This window comes from Aotus nancymaae, unplaced genomic scaffold (assembly GCF_030222135.1).
Source record: "Aotus nancymaae isolate 86718 unplaced genomic scaffold, 86718_ANA_hifiasm-v0.15.2.pri h1tg000040l, whole genome shotgun sequence".
Lineage (NCBI taxonomy): Eukaryota > Metazoa > Chordata > Mammalia > Primates > Aotidae > Aotus > Aotus nancymaae.
The window spans coordinates 64,940,744-64,965,951 of NW_026988454.1; the positions used below are offsets into that span (position 1 = coordinate 64,940,744).

At 31.1% G+C, this 25,208-nt stretch overlaps 1 protein-coding gene across 5 annotated transcripts in view; it reads right to left on the reverse strand.

Moving 5' to 3' along the window:
* Window positions 1-281: 281 nt before the first annotated feature.
* GRIK2 (glutamate ionotropic receptor kainate type subunit 2) overlaps window positions 282-25,208 on the reverse strand; it is a 712,929-nt gene continuing 688,002 nt past the window's right edge. For 2 of the 5 annotated variants that reach the window (XM_012438407.3, XM_064360817.1), the window contains exons 15-16: window positions 14,741-14,991; window positions 282-1,982 (exon numbers count right to left, since the gene is read on the reverse strand). In XM_012438407.3, the coding sequence (XP_012293830.1) occupies window positions 1,818-1,982; window positions 14,741-14,991 (416 nt within the window). In that variant the 3' untranslated portion in view covers window positions 282-1,817. The other 3 variants (XM_064360815.1, XM_064360816.1, XM_012438408.3) reach the window with 3 other exon arrangements.

Genomic DNA, 25,208 nt, shown 5'->3' on the forward strand with positions numbered 1-25,208 from the left:
GTCAATATTCACCCATAGAAAAGGTAATATCATGTCTGTCACCTCTAGAGCTACTGTTCATCTTATTTTAATGGCTCTGAACCCAAAGATTACTTTGTATATCCCAGTCCAGCTTTTTCTAGATCTGAGTAGGTCCTCCCCCAAGCTTTCTTCTTTTCTTCAGGTAGTTGGGAAGTGGCCATCCTTGATGACCTAGAAATATTCAGGATGTGTGCTTCTTTTAATGTAAAGAGTGTATGGTGCATTCATTACACATACAAGAGAAAAATGAAAGACAAAGCTGAAAGTAAAATGAACATAATTTTAATGATTTTTTTTTTTAATTTTGTGCATTGGATTCAAACAGCAAACTGTGTGCACTCAACTGTTATCACAATGTTGTCAAGAGGTCTGTGTCTTTTACCATTTTACACACACATTACAGTATGTTGTCAGCCTCGTGGAAACCAGGGGTGTGGCATGGTAAGCAGTGGTGGTAGTGCACCTAGCTTTTATATTATCTAACTTGAAAATATTTCTCTTCTATGATTCCTTTTTTCTTGATAAAAATAGTTTTCACCAAACGTTGGTGGTGCACACGCACTACCATTCATGCTTGACATCACACCCCTGACAGGAACACGTGTTCTTGTTTTGTTGATAAAAAGTATTACAAAAATTTCCATACAAAAACTATTTTCATAGAAATCTTGCATTTCCACAAATAAACCTGAACATTTTTTGAAAAAAAACTGTTCAAGAATTTTGTTCATTTAACGTTGTGACTGTATTGATAAATGCAGTCCACTTCCATGTTCTCTCACAGATTTTTCTTTAGATGAACAGTCCCCTTTCTCGTATCACTGAGATCTGCCCATGCTCCATCAAGTTCATTTACAGGAGGAACAAGGGTTTGGATCGCTATATCTGAATGTTAGAATGAAAGTTTTAGTCTTCCACACAGCCAATACTCAGCCCTTTTTTGCAACTTAAGATAAAGATCGTAAAAGATTATCCTTTTAATTCAGAATCACTGAACCAATTTTTTTTTTAATTTGGTTTATGGGGTTAGAGAAAGGGTGTTGGGGAATAGGAAGGGATCTGGTAGAGTTGCATGTTAATCTTCTGCCTTAGGGAACTTAAGAAAAGCATTATTGCCTTGATAATTGACATTTCTATCTCCATCAGTGATACAGACTGTCAAAAAACAAAAACGAAAAGAAAAAAAGAAAAATAAGTAATGAATATCTGCTTTATATTCCATCTGCCATGGGATTCAAATTTGTTTTTCATCACATTTTTTTCACATCCTATAAACACATATTCTGTATTCAGACAATAATTATACTGACTAGTTGGGGGCTAGTAACATCATCATCTCTATGATCTGGGTGTTCAGAAGACTGTACTGTTTCCTGTAACACTACAGTTTTTGCTGCTTCCAAATATTTATATTCTTAGTGACACTTTTATTGGTTGCCCTCTTGGGCGTTGATATTCCATCTCCTGGCAAGAGTTGAGCTTCGAAAGGAACCTGTAATTTCTCCCTGGACTGCATTTGAAACCAGCCACAAAATGCGCATGTAACATTCACTCAGAAGAAGGGAGGAACCCATGATTAACAGTGTAACCCCGTGTAACTTGGTTGATCCATGATGCTTGTAAATCAAGTCTGATCACTGCAACTGCTTAGATCACAGAGTCTCTAGTTCATAGACACAGCGGCATGAGGTAACTCATTTTATTTTGCACAGGTTGCATATTTCCACAGGAAACATTCTCGCTAAATTGTTTGGAAAAAGACGACAGTTTGTGCTTGGGTGTTTGGCCTCCCAGCTTTATGCCATGGTTTCTTTACCTGGCAACCTTCTGTCGTTAAATGTGTGCATGTTGATAACTTCTTCTGTTTTCACAATAACTGGGGCCTGTGGCTTATGTTTTAACCGACGCTGGCACTTCAGGGACATCCTCAATTCTTCTACCATGGCACTACAGAAGGACCTCTACAGAAGAACACAGAAAAATTAAATATTATAAAATACACAAACTGTAACTGTCCAAGATCAATATTAAAAATCATTCTCAACAGACTTGTCACATAACACTAAAGGTTTGAAATTTTTCATTGTGAAAGTTATAACAAATTGTCACTTTTAACACTCAACTCAAAATAATATTCTATAAAAGTGGGCTAGTTTAAAGAAAATCTCCACCTGATTCTGAAATAAACAACTAGTTATGTGTATATTACATATATATTAAATAAAATTTTCTTATGACATTATACAAAATTGATTAGCATGAGATAGAAATCTACTTGAAAATTTAAATACAAAGACAATTCTATACCAGAAATCCATTCTTGATATTAAAAAAATAGAAAAAACGTTCTACTTTTCAGATCACAACATGAGATACGCAAATGTTCTTTGAACATTGATTCTTCATTGTACATCTCAAAAGAAAAATAGCACTCACACAGACATAAAATATGGAAAACAATTTCTGATATTTCATTATGTCTTTTTTGTGATTATGCCTATAGAAACATTGACAGTGATTACAAACAAACGTGACTTAATCATGAAATGACGAATTATAGCATGTTAGACATCTACAAACAAATATTAACTTTTTTGTCATCATTAACTTGATAATTGAAAGCTGATAATTTATCACATGAAAAAAATATGATTCTGAGTTTTTTCTCTTAGTTCCCACCTCATAGGAAATAGATTTGCTAGAACCTCTGTTTATCTGGGGTTTATTATTATAGCTCCTCAAAATTTATACTATAGAGTCATATATATGAAAAAAATGTTAGTCTCTCTCCCCACCTGACTGAGATACATGTGTGTTAATTATATATGAATCAGATCCATGAACCAACTGCATATTGTAGTTGAAACTCAGAGGGTTAGATTTTAGTGTGTGCAAGGACCAAGAATGTAGATATCAACAAAAGATTTGAGCAGGTATAAAAAATTTACAAAACCTAAAAAGTGATATGAAAATATATAATGAAGTCCATCTAATCAAATATGCATGTGAAGACTTATTTATGCTTTAGTTGCTTTACTGATTGTCAACTTAGACTATTTCCAAGAGAACATAATGAAAATATTTAAGACCATATGTGTGTCATTTTCTGATACGCATTTACAGTTAGGCAGGAAGACATTCAAGAGCTCTATTCCACAGCATGGCCACTATAGTTAATAATAATACATTATTGAAAAGTGCCAAAAGAGTGAATAAGTGTTCTCACTACAAAAATAATAAATATGTGAGGTAATGCATTTGCTAATTAGACATATCTAACCATTCCACAATGCATATATACATCAAAATGTGTTGTATATTATACATACATACAATTTTATATGTTAACTTAAAAAATACATTTGAAAAAATTGGTTTGCGTAATAGTTTCTGCCTGTCAAAACATACTTTGAATTAATTAGGCATCTATGTTTCAGACAAAACTGATTCAGAGAGAGCGTGGATAACTTTCTACAGCTCTCACCTAAGATTCCAGCAGGATATTCTGATATATCCAGTTTTATGATTTTGACACCGCTCTATTACCTTCTTGTCAATCTCTGGCTATATCCTAATTTTTCTTTGATGGGCTCCTTAAAGAGTTTCCTTAACGGTCTTCCTAACTCTACATCTACCCTACTCTTCCATAAAGGCTCACAGCTACCAAGATAATCTATTTTTAAAATATCAATTACTAATAGCATTTTCTCCTTCAGGAAACAATCAAACCCAAATCTATTATTTTTTCCATCATGACTTCTCTGATCTAGTCCTCTCCCACTTCCCCACTGCTTCTCTCTCTCTTTCCCCTCACACTCCCTTTACTGGTGGGACTTCCATTAATATTTTTCCATTGTTCCTCCTTGCTCTGGTACCCTGCTGAGTTCTTTCTTCTTTCACATCATCTCAACTGTATCCCCTACCTCAGATGTGGCTCAAGTTTTAACTTAATTAGGAAGCCCTTTCCAAATGACCAGGCACATTATTTTGTTTTCACAACGTGATTTTGTTTTATCCTCTCAATATTTTTGACTCATTATCCTGTTTTTCTGTCTGGCCTGTAGGCCTCTATGTATCCATCTCACTGAATTGTGAATAGCAGAGATCAGGTTCTCAAGGCACTGCTTGTACACACATGAGCTCTTTAAATGTTGACTGAATTAACAATGGTGACACAGGACCCTAATATTTTAATTCTTACTTAACAGTGTTTCTAATTCAATTACTTAAAAAAATTTTAGTTTTAGAAGCCTAGCGAAAATATACTGCATAGAAGTTACCTAATTAAAGTAGGCAAAACTTTAGCATTTGTTTAATAACATTAAATTAATAAAAATATTAATTTATTGGTACTTGTAATGGGTGATGATTAAATGTGGCTTGTGAATTCCCCATTAACTACAGAGTCACTGGCATGCATTATGTATTATGTGTTAAATTATGCAGTTCTGCAATTCATGATTTATATTTCTACTAAAGGATTTATGTGGCACCTGACAGCCAGTATATGGAAACAGTGTTTCTTGTTGCTTAATACCTACTATTAGATGTACTTATTAAGAACATGATGATAATGATGATGAAGATGGTGATGATGACAACACTGTAGAAATGGAAACTGACTCCAAAATAGGGAGGAATACATAGTCTTGAGGTAACTTAGTCTTGGCTCTCTGTTGAAACATTTAACAGAAGAATTAATTAGATGACATAACACTGTCAAAACTTGATCCCGTTGACAATTAAAACTGTTATAGGATGTGAATAACACTGAATTGTTTGAAATAAGGCTTCATTCAAAACCAACAAATTTCCCAAATCTTCAAAAATGTATGACACCTTCTTCTTGGCAATCTCAATTTTCAGACATTTTGGTTATATTAGTTTCAAAAAAGAATAGAGCATAAATATTAATTAATAATTTGCCTATACTAGGGGAGTAGTCTAAGCAACTAACACTCTTAGGAAAAATCTTACTTATGTACATACACAGTCAACTATGAAATGAGTCAGTATTATTTCTAGTAAGTTAAGAGGTAAACTCTGTATTTAGTACCCCATACTTACTTCAGACTGCAAATAAGAACATTTAAAACTATTTTAAGCAATTTTATATATTAAATTTATATTACTGAGTAATATAAAATGTACACTGAAAAAAAATCCCATCCTAATCAATGGCCAGAATTGTATTATTTCTTATAATTTGAATTTGTTTTAAATAAATTATATTTACAAACTTTACAACTATCTCAAAATTGTAAACATGTAAACCACCATTGTCATTATAGTCTTTCTTTATTCTACAAAGGCATCAGAAACTAAAAATTTAATCAAGCAATCTTTCATGTGTCAATCAATGGTCTTGATTACATAATAACAAAATACAAATTTTATTAATTTTCTCTTTGAATAAGGTTAATTTTGCCAGCTCTTTTGTTATCTCTCAATGTAAGTTTACCTGAAAAATAGGTTTATTTAGGTTATTGATAAAGTCACTGTGAGACAATAGGTTCTCTTCTCATTTATATAATAATTCTAACCCATTATAAAACTTGATAATCTTTAGATTTGGGCAAGATTTTAGAATTTAGGTGGCAAATTAAGCAAATGTAATGATATCATAAAGTACTGTTCATTTATGGTACTAGAGCAAATACATATTATTTTCTTTCTCTTTAGAGGTTTACAAGGCAAATTCCGTAACTTACATAAATTTCTAAAGCTGAAACTGTACAGCGTTTTGTGAAATATAATTGTTTCCCTGTGCTGTGCATTGCCCAAAACTTACCATGTTTAACTTTTAAATAAAATTCTAACTTATTATCATTCAATAGAGACAAACCCTCTTTTATACATTATATAATGATTCAAATTTATTTTAAATCTTCTTATTGGACTGTGAAAATTGTCTAAAAACCCAAGTGCACTGAAAAGTCATTTCCCTGTTTATACTAAAAAAAAAAAAAAAAGAAGAAAGAATGAAATAAATGAAAGAGAGAAAGAAAGAAGAAAGAGAAAGAAAGAGGAAAGAAAGAAGAAAGAAAGAAGAAAGAAAGAAAGAAAAGAAAGAGGAAGGAAGGAGAAGGAGAGGAAGGCAAGAGGAGAGAGGAGAAGAGGGAAAGCTGGAGGGGAAGAAGAGAGAGAAAAAGAACTATTTTGCTTTTTAAATCACTCCTTAGGGGTGGAAACCCATGCACTGTGTCAATAAATAAGGTAAGTTCCTTAGGGTGAAAACAACAATAAAAATGTTTTTCCACATTACTATAACAGACTACAAAAAGAAAAAAGAAAGGCACAAGGATACTAACCATTATTAAAAACCTCTTTTAGTAAGTTTCAAAAGATTACTAAACAGTGTCTGGATGGTATGGTGGCACTAACCAAATAGAAGATTCCTGAAAATGAAAATTTAAATCTTTGAGCTGTTAGCATGTATAATTGCATTTAAATTAGTAAAATTCTTTATAAAATTCATTATATTTAATGAGGCAATTTATATTTACACATCTCTAATTCTTGAAACAATGTCGATCTGGAAATCTTGATAGTATGAACTTGGCCATATTTACATTGCCTTTTTTATAGAGCTCTTTTTGTAAAGAGCTCTATTTTGTATTTTGAGAGTAATAAGAAAATACATAAATAGTCCACAGATGAATGTTTTCAAGAATATCATTGTTGATGTTACAGAATATTTATTCTTTATAGCTTAACTTCCTAATTAAAAGATATACTTTTATAATAAGATGATATGACAGCACTTGGAGAAGCACAGATTTCTTTTATACTAGAAATGTAGGTGAAATCGTGCTCCACATTGATCACTGACATATTTAGCTTCATTTTTAAAGTTAAATCCATAGTATTTAGCAATATATTTATTTTTAAAAAGACACAGTATCCGAAGAAAAATAACCAGCTTGATTTAACTTTTATGCTCATCACTCTTTTTTTGAATACATGTATTCATTGGTCAAGAAATATCATAAAATATGTTACTTTCAAAACTGCATTTAATGTTTATTTTAAAGAGGGAATCCTATTTTATATATCTTGCTGGCCTGTATTTTGATAGTATAAAATAACTAAATGGTATTTTAGTAGTCATTCAGGATAATTCCTAACTAATTCCGCATACAATCTCTACCTGTCGTACTAGCAGCCATACCAAAATTTGAGCTATTTCTATCAATGGTATCTCTGAGATACCATCGTACTTCAATGGTCTAATGTATTCTAGTACACATCAACCAACATTTTAGTTTGTGTTTGTCATTTAAATTATTTGTTAACTAATTATGGATTATATAATATATATTCTTAGACACTTGCTAATTAATTTCTGACTCTATAGGCCATTTGGCCAAGAATTCTTAAGTCATATGTGATGGAGACAAATCACAACAATCATTGTGATTAATCGCAGAAAATTATCCCACCACATTAGATAATAAGTAAATCATAACATAGAATAAAATATTTATAGGATATATATAATATCTTACATAATATTGGTGTGTTAAATAAGGAAAATAAATGTCATTTAATGTGACACATTAATTTTCTTCTTTTGAATATAACAATTTTGATTGGCAGCCTTTTAAAAACATCAGTTAATGCTATACATCAGAAGTATGAATTGACCTAAGATGAATAATGACTGGTAAAATCACTCATGTTAAAAAATATACATAACCTTGATCTTGATATTCAGTTTTAGAGCAGCTTTTTAAAATTATTTTATTATTTACAGAAGCTATTCTGCAGTCAAAAGTAACTTTATGTGTAGCAACTATAGTGATCCTATTCATTAATCACTGTAATTTTACAGCTAGAAAAGTTAAAACTTATGAAGTTAAGTTATATATCTAACAAGTCAGAGCTAGGACAGGAACCCTATTATCTTGACTTTCATCTATGAAAGCTTTATCATATTAGCCTGCCTCATTAATGATAATCTCATTCTCAGTGGAGCTTTTTACCTGGACTCTATTCTTACTAAATATTAATTTTTTGAATACTAAATTATAAAGCAGACAAAAAAATTATGAGGACAAAAGAAATACATATCTTTCGTAGAGAATTAAATTAGAAATCATGTTATGCTTTAGCCTGGATTATTTTAAAATAATAAACATAATCATAGATTAAAATATTTTCAGAAACCTTTACTATTACAGAAACAGTTACTCTATATCTTCATATTGCATTTGCAAATACAATGAGACAGAGAAAAATTGAGGATCATTACACATTTTTAAATTTTTCCTATTTATGCTAGTAAAAAAATCAATAAATTGAGGTCTAACAAGAATCAACACGACTTTAGTCAATATAGCTGTGCAATGCATTTTAAGAAAAAGTAATATTAATCATCACATTTTTGCTAGTAGTCATAATGATACAATTATTTTTTTAAGAGTAGCATCCAAATAACTAATACATAATTGCTGGAAAATTCTCTTTTCCTAAGGTGCAGCAGTTAAAAATGTACCAGCTTTACAAATAATAATAAGGATATTATTTTTAAAAGAGCTGCTTGTTATAAGTCAGTTATCTGCAAAAAAGCCCTCTATGTATATTAACTATCTTAATTAATTCTTAAAACACTTTTCTTATGTATTCATAACTTACTTGCTTATTCATTGCTTCATTTATTTATTTAGAAAGAAGAAAGGCTAAGTAATTTTATGTAAAGTTAAACAAAGCTGAGTTATGCTTCCAAGTCTTTTTAATTCCAAAACTCATACTTACTATCTATGAAAGTAAAATTATTAGGCTGCTTATGACCAAAGCCCGTAATCGGTTTATCTAATTCAAACTCCTAATCCACATATTTCCTTAGTCCAACTTCAAGGAGAAAATAGAATAGGTAAATATTCTGTCTCCATTCTGTACAGCTTGATAGGGTTGAAACAATGTTAGACTAGGCATCTTTGACCTTGAAAAACAACTTGACCATTGAGACACTTATTATCCTCATCTGCACTATATAGATAATATTTGCGTGATTCTTAGGGTAGTTTTGTATTAAAAAGGGGTATTACACTTTAAAAAGTAAAGTCATTTATGAAAATAAAGTGGTAAAATTATCTATCAAGCTATAATTTTAATTAAAAACAATCATTTGTGGGGATACAAAGAAAATGGGTTATCATTAACAAATGACCTGAAAATCCTTTAGCTGATTTGGAAGTAGACCAGTTATTAAAATGAAGATTGGACTCATTTCAAAGTAGAGTATTTTATATTTATACGTGGAGACATTTAAAAAATTCATCCAATTTGTCCTTATGTGGATCACTAATGGAAATTGAAAGACACTCAGCTTTCAAAGAAAGGCAGTAATATTAAAATACAAAATGGACTATTTGTCCAAGTTTATTTATAATTTTTAACTTCTGAAGAACAACACGCTTTGCAGCTATAATTTTTTACACTGAAAATTTACTTAGAACTTTTAACTTCTGTAAAGTGAAATGTAGCTACAATTTCTTACATCAAATGTAATTAATAAAAATTATAGATATCTTATGGTTTCTAAATAGGCATTGCTGGGAAAAACATAAATATTGACATGAAATTTTTACTGATAATTTCTAATAGTGTTTGCATTCCTAAACCTTACACAAAAAAAGTGTATTCTTTTAAAAGGCATTGCTCCTGTCAGAACTAATTATTTAAAATTTTAACGGCAGCTTATGTGTAGGTATCTGTGAACAACCTGTTTTTATTCTTCTGTTTCCATGAAATACAGAATTAGCTGGCTCTGCTACATCGTTTCCTTATAAATAACCTTCCAAATAGGATCCCTAGTCTTGCAGGTTTAAACTAAACCCTCTGATTTTTTTTCTTATCATCCCCCAAATTGAAATGTTTTGCTCATTTGTGCTTCTAAGACTTTCATTTATATCTGTCTTCTACATTTGTTATTCAACTATACACTGAAGAACATTCTATGTGCCCTCAAGAAAATTTTTGAGCTACCAGTGCACCAGAAAAATGTAATTATTTAGAGATTGTCTTAGACCAAATTTACCAGTGTTCTATAATAAAAACAACTACATTGACCAAAATAGACTACATCCTAAAAAACAACAATATCACATAGATTAAAAAATACATTTTAACCATTTTAAAGACAACAAATATGTGTGTTCAAGATGAGACACCTATTGCACAAATTCAGTATCTGATCAGTAATTCATATATACACTTTTTAAATTTGAGACATATTTGCTTAGTTTACATGTAAGTAATAAGAGAAGGAATACTTTTGGCTTTAAGATTCTTTTATGTCAGGAAACGTAATAATTTATATTCAGACAGTTCAATAGAAAGAATTTGTATAAGTAAATACATTTTCAAATACATGGGGAAAATATTATTTTTATATACAAATCACATGAAAAGATATCAAACTATAGAAGTTATGTTGCTGTTCTTGCTGAAAACCTAAAAAAAAAAGGAAAAATTATGTATGTCTGTTAAAAGCAGACATATTCAAATATTTAAGAAATGCATAATTTTAAGCATAATCATTCTTAATATTATAAAATAGTTTACCAAAAATTTAAGTTATTATGATATCTTAAAATTCTTGCTCACAAAGCCAACATAAATATTACCAGAAAAAACAAAACTCAGTATATAAGCAGCTTGTTACAGCCAGAAGTAAGTCTTAGAAGAGGGAAACAAGACCTTTCAACCAAATCTATACACCTAAAATGGTATAATTGTCTCAGATATACAACAGTTTCTTCAATTTCTTTCTCAGTGAAACTTCAGTAGAAATATATTTAAAATCAAAGAAAAGGTAAGGCAAAAAGTAAATCATAAAATGCATGTGTTGATTAGTTACATTTTCAGACATATTCAGATGAGAAAGGTTTTGGAGTATTTTAAAAGTTTGAATAAATAAAAAGCAATGTGTCCTTGATGCATTAATAATTATATCACAATTAAATCTATTTTTACAAAAATTATGATACACCATCTTGTGGTTATCTGAAAGGAATGCAATTTCCATTTTTAAAATGTTTTAAGGTCCACATATTTCAACATTATTTTCTGTTTTTATTTTTAACCTGCTCTCATTTGAAAAAGAAACATTTGCATATTAATCTTAATTATCCAACAACTTATAAGAAAGGCTATCATCATCAAGAGCTTTTTGTTTTCACTAATATTTACAATATGTGTTATAAAAGGCATTTTGTTTTTACCTATAAATTAATATATTATAATTTGAACATCATTAAAAGTAAGACAACATATTCATTATTTATCAATTTTGTTCACAAAGTTCACATTCAACTAAACTTCATATATATTATATCTGATAAACTATTTAGTTACCAACACATTTGTGCTTACCTTCAAAGGGCAAAACACAATTCATTGTAGATTTATTTCTCAATAAATAAATATGTATCGAGTAAATGATTGATCTCACAAGTGTTTACCTTATTTGTGAAATTTAAGAAAACTAGGTTAAAGATGCAAGTATGATAAGTAAAAGTAAACTGAATTTCTGTATGTTCTCAAACATATGATAAGATCCAAGACTATCTTACAGCTAATTTTAATAAATTAAGTAATGTGTTAAACAGCCATATAAATTAACCTAAATTTTCTCAAGAAAAATGAAGAATTGAGCCTAAGAACCTAATTTATCACAACAAATAAAATGAGTCATTTCCAACAAATCCATAATTATTTGATTTGCCATTTTGAATTATATAGAAAAATAATTTTTTTCTTTATGATACTCTTTTAAAAGGTTACTGAAAATCAACTTCATTCTTAATTTAAATGATAGGTAGGTAGGTAGGTAGGTAGGTAGGTAGATAGATAGATAGATAGATAGATAGATAGATAGACAGACAGACAGACAGACAGACAGACAGACAGACAGACAGACAGATAGATAGATAGATAGATAGATAGATAGATAGATAGATAGATAGTACATAGAAAGAGAGAGATATTAGGCCACCAGGCACTATTTGAGGCCTTGTAGAGACAGACAAAAAATACTAGGTCTTTGTCCTAACGGCATGAAGAATTTAATAGGTGAAAAGGTACCCACACACAGAAACAAACAAATATGAATAAAATAGTGTTAAAGGGATAATGGAGATGTGCCTAGGGGTACACAGAGTGAAGATATCTAGACTTAATGCAGGAAATGGTTTGAAATGGGAAAAAATCTTCCCATCATTCTCGAAAGGAGATATATGCTTTTAGATTATCACAGCACCTGAAATAAACTAAGTAAAATGATGAAATACATGAGTCACAATTTTTTTTCATTGCAGTAGGAAATGAAAACATACTTCCAATTCTTAGAAACAAGCTACGCTCTGTTCCCAAATCCATTATATCTTTTGATTTGGGAAAGCTTTCTGGACAAGCTAATGTCTCATTTTAAATGCCTAATACAAAGTGTTTGTGAGAGTTTGCAAGTTAGAATAACAGATAACATTTGCTCCAGTCAAAAAGAAGAATATGATCTTGGGAAAGTGAGAGTTAAAATGTAGTGTGGCTATGGTAAATGTGCAAATTGAAGAGGAGCAAAAGGTAAAACTACAGCAGTGGACAGGGACAGGTCTGACATGGTCTCATCTGCTAATCTAAGAAATTTGGATTTCGTTGTGGAAGCTATGTAGAGATAGTGTGCAAGGCACTGCAGTGTGTGACTAGCATGCTCACGTAATATCCATTCAGTTCTTTCTTTCTAGTGTAATGTTAATGCTTTATTGTTTCAGTTTGTAAAGGTACATTAATTTTATTTTTCTAATTTTTAGAAGGTCACATAGATCCACAGAACAAGAGATCTGGGTACTCAAGAGATCTGGGTAATATCTGAAAATTTCAACTTAACTTGTTCATAATAACAGTAATGCACATTATATTACAAAATTAAGTCATCACGTTCTTTGTTTTTGTTTTAAACAAATACTTGTAAAACAAAATTGTGCTAGAGATACAGCCTAGATAAACCAAATGAACGGGACACATACAGGTACGTACAATAGAATACCATATATCATCAAGAGACTAATTCATTTTATTTTAATACTGATCTATAACTTTAAGAAAATTATGACACATGGATAATTTGAGATTCCAGGCAGAAAACCCATATTTCTTCTATGATATTCATTCTTATATTATGCATTAACACATGAAATATCACATTTATTGACAAATACTAAAAATGATAATTAATGAGTTAATATTTCTTCTTTTGTTAGTTCTTTAGACTTAATTGCAAAATTCATTTTGACACTTTAAAAATGATTATAACATAAAAAGTGTACTTAGACACATAAATGCAACCAATATTTGATTTAGCCAAGCCAGCATAAATAACATCCCTGAATGTTTTATGAAAACAAATCATGTTATTGTCTGAATTCTTCAAAAACTTCAGTTATTTTAGTCATAGACAAAATGGGGTTATAAGAATATATACTTATGAAAACACTCCTCAGTGTCAAGTACTATAATCAAGCAAAAATGTAGAAATACTGTATCCAAAATTCTGACTGCAGGAAGGATAAATAATTATGATATAAGTTACTAGATACAAAGGAGGATTTTTATTTTCAAAAATAATACTAAAGGTGTAAACACTTCAAAGAATATTAGAAAAATATATTTACCTTGTATTCCTGTATGGCATTATTTGCAAAATACCACTTTTCTGCTCTTTATATTTACCAATAAAAGTTCATAAACCTCTTAAATATTAAAGATTATATCATCTCACTCTGCCACAGTGGTCAAAGTCTAAAATATTGTGAGTTTTATCAAAAACAAAAGAGATGTTTACACACAAGAGTAAATAATACACTAGAAGACTCTAAAATGTTAGTTTTGTCATATCCAGATCAATAAATTTGCGTACAAAAAGTATCATGTAGACTCTGAAAGAGTTCTCTTTCTAGTCTTCCTCATATTTATAGAAATGAGGAAATTATGGCACTAGAAATATGGAATCTGAATGAGGTGACAAATTTTTCAAGGATAATACAAAAAACATTTATACAAATGACTACCTGCATTAAATGCAAAATATACCAATAGCCTCAATATTTTTGAAGTTTATACATATTTTTAGAAGGACTCTGGTGTAAAAAAAATAGAGAACCAATTAAGAATACTATTAAATGGGAAAAAGAAACTATAATATTTTCACAAACTCATTAATATAGAAAATTAACTAATTTCTCCTATGAAAGCTAACATCTTTCTTAAACTAGAAATGTGTTGGAATAAAGCTATTCAAATGAAAACTTACTCTTTAAATTGAAACTGTTAACCCATGTTGTATATAAAACCTCTTTTTTAAGCTGCAGATTATTTTTCCTTTCATATTACAGTTTCTAATTTTTACTCAATTAACTCTATCTCATCAGTAAGCCACAATGAACTTCAAGCCACAAAAGTTTTTTTTTTCAGTCTCTAATAAAAATAGAAATAGCTATTTGTCCTGAAGATGTCTACAATTAAACATATTACAACTAAATTAAAAATCATAAAGGTGATCATGAGTCATTATATTTTGTTATATAATGAATGACAGACAATTTAGAGCAATAGTTCTAAGCATTATCCTTAGTTGGTAAAATAAAAAATATTTTGGTTTGTGTTTTAATAGAACAGCAAAAAATGTTTTAAATTTAAACTGTAAAAAAGTGACATTTACCTTTTCCAATTGAGCGTTTTTTTTGGATTTGTATAAAAATTCTCCCACTGCCACAAAAACTGAAAGCACCAAGCCGGCTGCCAGAACAATGAAGATGCCACCAATATTCTGAACCCCCAGGGCACTGGCCTCTTTGCTCTCCTCTTCTGGGCAACCATTGCCCCTCCACCATTTCTCCTTCATCATATGCAGCTTGCCTTCCTCTTGCAGCTGAAGAATTGCTATAGTAATCTTGTCTCGATATGGAGAACCTAAGAAAGGAGAAGTTATGTTAACTATTCAAAGAACCTGGAATTTCATAATTAAAGGTTAGCAAGATGAGAGGAGGGCGGAGATTTTTCAAAATGCTTCAAACTGTGCCAATGTTTTTTTTCAGAAGAGAAAAACAACTGGAAAAAGGCATAGACATTTAATAAGATCATTAAAGTGGATAGCTTTGCTAGATATTGAGGGATTAAATGAATTTTGTTTTAAGAAAGAATATGTCTTCTAAATGGTGGACTCAGCTCACAGCCTTGGGAAATAGTAAGAAATAATCTGCAAAGGGAAATGGATAGAATACAAAGATGTTTCATTCATATCTACAAATTATTATACACTAAAACCAGAGCACTGATCAAACAGCTATCTCTATTTTTAGAAAACTTGTGAAAAAAATGGTGTTTCTCAAGATTAAATGCAATAATTTAAGGAAACCATTACTAATAAACTTTATTCAATGGTATCTTTCACTTTGCAGATAATGGGCACTCATATCTGTTATGTGATGTGCATATCAGAAGTCACAGGTTGTATAGACTTGGATAATTTTTAGTCACTATGGCAATTTAATTTATAAATCAAGGGGCTTACAGCCTGATATTGTAAAAATCTGGGGGGTTGTTTATCAGTTTCTTCATTAAAAGACAATTTTTTCCCCAGTGAAGGTGATAACATAAATAAAATTTAGTGTTTATGCTAATGGAGGTACCTACTCATCTGCATTAGATATTACATGATAAGTAATATCTTTGCTAATTCATTGGCTGTGAACATATAGAAATGTAGAAGCATATGCATTTTTCTACACACGTTCCAAGGTATTGGTTTTATTGCTTTCTCCCGCCCAGAAATAGCCTGCTACTAAAGTGAAATCTTCCTCCTAAGACACTATACTGCACATTCCATTTTTGTGTGTACAAATTCACCCATACTGTTTCCCTGTTTGCAGAAAAATACTAAACATTTCAACTTTTATTCAATATTGCCCGTAATTTTGTTTTGATTTAAATGTGTGTACATCTATACATCTCTTTTAGTGAGAGAAGGTAATGTAAAAGTAGAAAGACGAGAATCATAGAATGTAAGTAACCTGCTGAAAAAGTTGGAGAAATGAAGATCTACCAAACCCAACTGGAGAGCTGTTTCTTTAACATAATCTTTTATCTATTCAGAAGCTGTAGATGTGTATGGCTTCTCTACATATTTTACAGCTTTCCTAAATAAGGGCTTTGGTCATTTCTATAATTAGAACTCAAATATCTTCTTTTCATTATGCAATAACTCTTAAGTATACTGGAGGAATTTCTGCTTCTCAGTTTCTTCCCTGTGCTCTTAAAATACTAATCTAACACCAACGTTCAGTGTAAATTCCCTCCTCAACCACTTCTGATTTCAATATATTAGCCCAGCTTAGACTAATTTCTATCTTTGTCATTCACGTACTGGGCATTCAGCGTAGGTTACCTGGTATTATTATTTACTGGTAGAGACATGGTCTATTTTTCTAAGTACATTACAAGCTTTTTGGTATGGAGGATATCAATCTGTCAGTCTATCCAATCAGTCCATCCATCCATCCATCCATCCATCCATTCATTTATTCAACAGATGTAGAAAGATGCATGTGCTTCAATATTTTTATATGTTTCTGGTTAATGAATTAGCAAAAATATCACTTATCATGTAATATCTAATGCAGATGAGTATCTACCTCCATTAGAATAAACACTAAAGAACAGTAAATAAACATCCATCTATCTGAATTCTCAATGATTTTCAAATAATAGGTTCTCAACAAATGTTTGCATATTCTGAGGAGCATAATAACTCATTAAAAGCATTTTAATATAATGTAAGAGCAATAACATGGTCCTTAAGTCTCTGTGATATGTAATAAAACACCATAAACCAAGGTCATTTTGTTTGACTATACAGTATTTATTAATTTGCTGTATCTAGCCTGGCACCAGCTGCAAGACCAACTGTATAGACTTCTATAGAATTCTATCATTCTATAGAATGATAGAATTAGAAACAGTATATGCAACAAATCTTATGCTGATAGTATTTGTGATAATGCCCACACCTGAAATTTGTCATTTCTTTTCTTGTGTGTTTTTGTTTTGTTTTGTTTGTTTGTAGACAGAGTCTTGCTCTTTCACCCAGGCTGGAGTGCAGTGGTAGAAATTATAATTTCTAATTATAGAAATGACCAACGCCCTTATTTAGGAAAGCTGTAAAATATGTAGAGAAGCCATACACATCTACAGCTTCTGAATAGATAAAAGATTATGTTAAAGAAACAGCTCTCCAGTTGGGTTTGGTAGATCTTCAATTCTCCAACTTTTTCAGCAGGTTACTTACATTGTATGATTCTCGTCTTTCTACTTTTACATTACCTTCTCTCACTAAAAGAGATGTATAGATGTAGACACATTTAAATCAAAACAAAATTACGGGCAATATTGAATAAAAGTTGAAATGTTTAGTATTTTTCTGCAAACAGGGAAACAGTATAGGTGAATTTGTACACACAAAAAATGGAATGTTCAGTATAGTGTCTTAGGAGGAAGATTTCACTTTAGTAGCATGTAGGATCACGGTTCACTGCAATCTCCGCCTCCTGGGCTCAGGTGATTTCCCCTGCCTCAGCATCCTGAGTAGCTGGGATGACAGGCACCCACCACCACATCTGTATTTTTAATACAGATGGGGTTTCACCATGTTGCCCAAGCTGGTCTTGACCTCCTAAGCTCAAGCAATCCACCCACCATGGACTCCCAAAGTACTAGGATTACAGGCATGAGCCACGGTGCCCAGCCTGTAATTTCTTTTTGATAAACATAATTATAAGTAAGATTTGGGGAGGGTGATTACTTGGAAAGTAGACATTCAAATATAGAAAATTCTTAATCCACCTAAATATTTTGTGAGAGCTCATCTCTCACTTTGAGAACCATAGAAAGAATATCATTTTATTGCCAACTCACTATATGCACCAACTGCATTGGGATGTCTATTCCAGTATCTTCAAACACAATATTATTCATTATATTCTCAAGAACAAAACAAGACACAAATGAACAAAGGCAACCTACTTTTCAGCAAATGATGGACGCCTCTTGATTTCTTGCCAGCTGCGCTTCCTATTTCCAGCATTGTGAATATTCAAATTTCCCATTGCTAGCAAACCTCAGCACACTTGCTTTTATGAACATGGGAATGTTTAAATGATAGTTGATTTGAATCAAATATACAAAGCTAATGGTCTTATTAGGCTTTTAACAGGATGAAATAATATAGGGAATATAATCAATGCCAATAAATCACTGACATGTTTTACTTGTCATTCCATCACTGATCTAGTTTAAATATTTTTTTAAAGGACCAGTAATTTAGAAATGAATTATTACTTCCTTGATACATAATTTGATGCTCCTTTTGAAGTATTTCTACAGATATGACAGTTGAAGTCAAATGTGGACTGAAATTTCAGCTAGTTGAAAAATCTCAGGGACACACTAAGACCAAAGAATGAAAGTATCTTCCATTCTTGTGACATGAACAGCCATGCACTTACCTCTAATGAAGTGAACAATCATTAATTATGTAAATAGAGATAGTTTCTCTGAAGTCCAAACTCCTACAACAATCTGCATGCTGGCAAACAAAGAACTGATGTACTGAATTTCAACTGAGAGAAGTTTAGAAGTCATACTTTAAAGTTGCCTTCAAGAAATATATTTTTTCAAGAGGTCTCTAAGTTTAATTAGAAAACAACTAAGGAAATTTTAAATGTGTCTATTATAACGTGCATTACTGTGACTTAGAGTCAATTTTCATACTGTTAAGAGGGCAAATAACTATAAATGAATGGAGGAAGATAGACAAAAAATCTGGAAAACTGCAACACTCCAAATAGACAGATGGCCTTCAGTTTCAGTTTTACTAAAACCTTCTGAGAATATATGGTCACAGAGTGACCATATATTTTCATTTTTTGTGAGATCCTATGAAATATTTTATGTAAAATTTGCACATTTAAAATGTTGACAAATAAATTATTTAAAAGAAGATTCAGGATAAACCAAACACTTTTAAAGCCAAATTCGGTTTGAATCTTCACTCCGATCTCTGAACTTTGGTTCTTTTTATATTACTGCTCTCAGTGGGCCTTTCTTTAGTTATTTAAACAAATTCTCCATATAGACTGTAACGAACTGATATGTTTGTAAAATGATCTTTCTACAAGTTGCCAAAAGATCCCATTTACCAAGTACAAAAGACGTTCTAGCTTGCAAACAGACAGGGAAAGGAAGGAAGGAAAGAAGGAAAGAAGGAAGGAAGGAAGGAAGGAAGGAAGGAAGGAAGGAAGGAAGGAAGGAAGGCAGTCATAGTACATATGTTTACTACATAGTGAAGCCTCTTCATATGTCAGATGTATAAGACCTGATACTCAAAATGAGCTTTCAAAGGATGTACAGAGGCAGTTTCAAGTCACATACAATGACAGTGTATAGATGGGTGCATAAAAACTACACATGTATCTAGCCAGAATTTCCTCAACAATCGAATTATTGTCTCTAAGTGTCCCTTTTATATTAAATTTTAATCAAATATTTTTATGTAATATTGTGATTTCATGAGAATGTCTCCCAAGATACAGATTAAAACTCTTTAAGAGATTAAACTGTAATTATTATAAACAGTGAAAACAAATCTCACCAAATATTTCAAATCTAACTTGCTGGATTTATTAAATTGAGTTATTCCTATCTTCTTTCTCACCCTTCCTTCCTTCCTTTTTTCTTCTTCCCTTTCTCCCTTCCTCCTTTCCTTCCTCCCTACTTTCCTCCCTTTCTCCCTCCCTACTTCTTCATTCCTCTGTCCCCTCTTTCCTTTTTCTTTATCTTTCCTGTCCTTTTTATATCGTATTCTGTTTCCTTCCCCTTCCTTCCCTAACTTCCACTTCCCTCCCCTGCTCTTCTCTCCCCTTCCCTTCTATCATTCTTTCCCTTCCCCCTTTTTCCTGCCTCCTTTCTTTCCTCTCTATCATTCTAAGAACCTTACTTGTAGAGTGAAATGCACAGGTAGTTCTAAACACTTAATTTTAAAGTTTAAGTCTGCTATATACAATATATTGATTTACTTATTGTATTGCCTTTTTACTGTTCTGTACAAACTCTCAATTTTATAGACCAACATTTTTCTGTTTATCTTATTTCATTACATCTAGATAACACAGAAATAATAAAGTAAATGCAGTTAGCATTTCTTTTAACTCTGAGGGAGGCTTATTGATTGACAAATAACTTTTCTTTAAAGATTGCACAGCAAATTGTTCAATAATGATCATGCTGAAATCACATTATCCTATATTTAAAAATATAGCCTGAAATCAAGTATTTTACATTTAACATGCTGAAACTGCATTATCTTACATTCTGGTAACTTCTCATTCAGCCTTTCAAATGTTTCTTTACTTTCAAATCAAGCTTCTGTATATCTTAATCTATTACAAGCATCAGAAACAAAATCATTCTTGCTTTTCATACAAGAATATTTCCCAAGCTGGATATTCCCACGTGCCCTTCTGCTTTTGGTTAATGTACATCTCTTTGATTTTTAAAGGACTACTTGTTCAAGTAATCTTGAAAAACACTATATATCAAATACATCTCATGCAAATTCACATTATACATTAGCAAAATAAAGGCTTCCGTGTATCTACTAAAGGAATGAACAGAACATATTAAATAAAACTTGTTTATAATGTCTAAATTTATTGTCGGAAAGAATTTTTCCCTCTTGCTTATTGATGTCCCCATAAATTATTTTCTTTTAAATTCAATTTGTACTGCTTTAGAAACAATAATTACTGTTAATACTTGTAAAGTAAGATAACCTTAGATAGCAATTACTATTGTTATTACATGTGTTTTCTTTGTTGAAAATATGTTGTCCCTTGGTTAGATTTTTCTGTCTGACCCTATGTAGTCTTCTCTCTGCCTTGGAACTTACACATTGTGAACTCAGAGCTTATCATTTTTTTTTTTTTTGGAGACTCTCTTTTTCTTCTATTGCTCCATACGCTTCATAAGAATTCACAGCAAACTGCTTGTATTAAAACATGTTTTCACAACTGGCTTCAAAGTCTCTTTGCAAGATACTTTTGTGGGACAAGAGTTATAAGAACTATTTAAATATATCTGTGTATCAAAATTGATGAAACCAATTTTTTAATAAAGAATAAAAAGATGTTTTGTTCTTCCTTATTAGAACCCAAATCCTTCATACATGTGGTTGCAAGTCTAAAGGGCTTACTGGGTATTGCTTTTTTTCATATGACATATCTTCCCTGGCCATCTCCTAAAGGACATTTGTTTCTTTTATTTTATATTCATTAGTTATTCAGATATTATAATTATATTATATTACGTGCTCTATATTACCTAGAGTTAGGTAGTGGTCTGGTACTAGTTGCTCCCTTTGGGTCTGGAAAAATATTTTTATGAAGTAGACTACTAATAATATGACATTTCTTCTAGCCTGTAATTACTCCAATATACTATGCATTGTTTGAAAATACTAATATACATGCCTTGTGGGTGTGAGATTATAACATAATCATTAGTCATATAACATTCCAGGGACTTGCCTCAAAAAACTCTAATAATGCTTTAGTTATTCCCCTATTTTGAAAAAGTTTAGTCTGTTAAGTGTTTCCAAAACATACCCCAAACTTGAAATCAGTTTAAGCATTGGCTTAAGACCAGATCAGACTACCTGTCAGGTAGGTTAGCAACCATCCCTTACTCACCTATTTCATTAAGCATTAATGCAGTGCCTATCACATAGTAAGCATTAAAGAAATGTTTTTTAAATAACCTGATCAATTCATAGAACAATTATAGCCAAAATATGTCATTTTAGAATTTTAGTATTGCACTTCTTCTCAAGCTCTTATTAAATTTAATAAAATACATAGTGTCCATAAGCAGGCTTATTTCACACTTCTTGTATTGACCACCTAGAATATGTGGTGACAAAAAAGTTTACAAATTCTTATGCTTCTTTAATCACTATATATTAGTTTGATATTTTATTTAGTCAAGAATACTTTTATACAATATCATAACATCTTTTTCTTTTCCTCTGTAGAACTTGTCTCAGTTTAAACTAAAAAATAATTACCCTGATTATTTGATTAATACTTATTGATCCAAATAGGCAGAGGTGGCATTTATTTTGTTAGTATAATACCTGGTACACAATAAGCATACAATATTTATGGAATGAATGCATGCATACATAAAGTAACATAATAATTACCCAATAATTTTTCATGCAATCTTCCAATTTTATCTTCAGCAATTTGAATTATTTAGCCAACTGTATCTATAATTGTATGTAATCTATATCTAATAAATATCTCTAATAATTATAATATATTTATATAAAGTGAAGCATTTACTATGTAGCAATTAAACATTTCATGGGCCCATTTCTAACTTTCTTTTAAGAGCAGCTAAAGTGGGTACAGTTATTCCCATCACTCCTTATATATTTTTTTGAAGGTTGATTTGGTTTGGCTCTGTGTCCCCACCCAAATCTCATCTTGAATTGTGATCCCATATATCCCACATGCTGGTGGGAGATAATTAAATAATGGGACAGTTTCTCCCATACTGTTCTCAAGGTAGTGAATAAGTCTCATGAGATCTGATGGTTTTATAAGGGGTTCCCGCTTTTACTTCTTTCAAATTCTCTCTTGCCACCATCATGTAAAAAGTGCCTTTTACCTCCTGCTGTGATTGTGAGGCCTACCCAATCATGTGGAACCATGAGTCAATTAAGCCTATTTTTCTTCCCAGTCTTGGTTATGTCTTTATCAGCAGTGTGAAAAATGACTAATACATAGGTATACCATTGAAAGGCTTTAATTTTATAGAAGTATAAGGAATTCATGAGCAAAAATGATAAAGATACAAAAAGAGTAAATTCACCTTTAAAAATGTATCAATCATTAACATCTTAATCACAAAATGATACATATCAGATAAAAGTGCACAAATCTTTATGATACCTAATAAGTTTTTCACAATGCGTATCTGTTCAATCATTACCTTGCTGAAAATTTTGTAATGGTGCTCTTGAGCTATCAGGTAAAATACTAATTCCTAACTAGGTCATACAATTTCCTTTTTTTTTTTTTTTTTTTACCTATTTCAAGCTTTCTGTATTAGTTTGTTTTCACACTGCTGATAAAGACATACCTGAGACTGGGAGAAAAAGAGGTTTAATTGGACTTACATTCCACATGGCTGGGGAGGCCTCAGAATCATGGCGGGAGGCAAAAGGCACTTATTACATGGCAGTGGCAAGAGAAAAATGAGGAAGATGCAAAAGCAGAAACTCCTGACAAAACCATCAGATCTCATGAGACTTATTCACTACCATGCGAACAGTATAGGGGAAACCACTCCCATGATGCAATTATCTCCCCCTGGCTCCCTCCTACAAGACATGCGAATTATGGGAGTATAATTCAAGATGAGATTTGAGTGGGGACACAGAGCTAAACCATATCACTTCTTTTCTGAATTTATGCTCTTCTTCCTATATCTAACCTGATAACAATACAAACAAGTTGAATTTTCCTCTCCAGGGGTGACCTTTTTTCACTCTTCCTCCAATTTTCTAGTTGAACTTTCATCCAGATAAATCTCTTATGCTGATCTTTTCATCTCTTTACACATTTTTCCTAGGCTGACACAAAGATGTACAGAATCTCTCTCTTTTGGAACCATAGCACATTTGCATATACTCTGATATACTACTTGGTATATATTATTTTATTTTTTAAAATACCTTTTTCTCCATTAAGATGATACTATGAGTATCCTAATGGCAAGAACCATATATGAATCAATTTTTACCCCTACTATCTCACTATTAATCATTAAGCACACAAATATTACTTAGCACAGTTACTAGATCTTAAGTATATAATGGTGAACAATATAACCATGACCTCTGCCTTCCTCGAGTTTTCAGTGTAAAAAAGAATATATAAAATTGAGAAAGGTTTTACAAACATAAAGGGTAATGTGTTACAGAATTATGTGACATATGAAACTATAATAACTTAGTCTTCAGGAATGGTAAGCAAAAAAGATTACTTCTATTTGATAACATGAGTAAGAATGATAACTCTTCTTTTACTTTTGCTACATTTTCCTTACTTATCTCTCTTCTCTTTTTATATACATCCCATTTGGAAATGTATACATGGGAAAGGAAAACAATAGTGAGAGCATCTCAAATCCATTTTGTTCATTTCTTCTAGATTTAGAGGATAGAATGAGGTACAAGATATCAGGACTATGGAAGAATTTAGCCAACTGTAAATGGCATTGTTCATGTAGAAACAAGAGGAGAGAAGTTAAAAATCATGTGATATCAAGATAATAAAAATATTTGCTAAAGATATACCTAATAAATAGTTAGCTAAACATGCAAAGAACTCTTAAAACACGGCCTTAATAAACAACCCCACTACAAAATGGACCAAATATCTTAATAAACACCTTATCAAAGAAAATACACAAATACCAAGAGAGCATATGACAAGATGCTCCATATCGTATGTCATAAAAGAAATTCAAATTAAAGTAATGCTTTATTTAAAAAGCATTGAATAAAAATTGCAAGAGTAACTCCTTACCTATCAATAATAACCTTGAATATAAATGAATTCTTCAATCAAAATACCAAAGTATTTTTTAAAAGATATCAAAGTATTTTTTAAAAGATCAAATATCAAAGTATTTTTTAAAATATCAAATATTTTTTAAAAGATCAAATATCAAAGTATTTTTTTTAAAATATCAAAGTATTTTTTAAAAGATCAAATTATATGTTGCTTATAAGAGATTCTTTTTAGCTTTAAGAATATTCATAGCAATGGAAGAAGGTATTCCTTGCACATGGTAACCAAAAGTCAGCAGTAGTGGCTATACTTAGAGTTCAAGTGAAAAACTTTTATAAGAGAAAAGGAAGATCATTATTTAATGATAAAGGAGTAAATTCATCAAAAGGACATAATGATTGTAAATATATAGGTACCCAACATTGAATCACCTAAATACATAAACAAATATTAATGGGCTGAAAGAAGAAATAAATAGAACTATATTAATAGTAG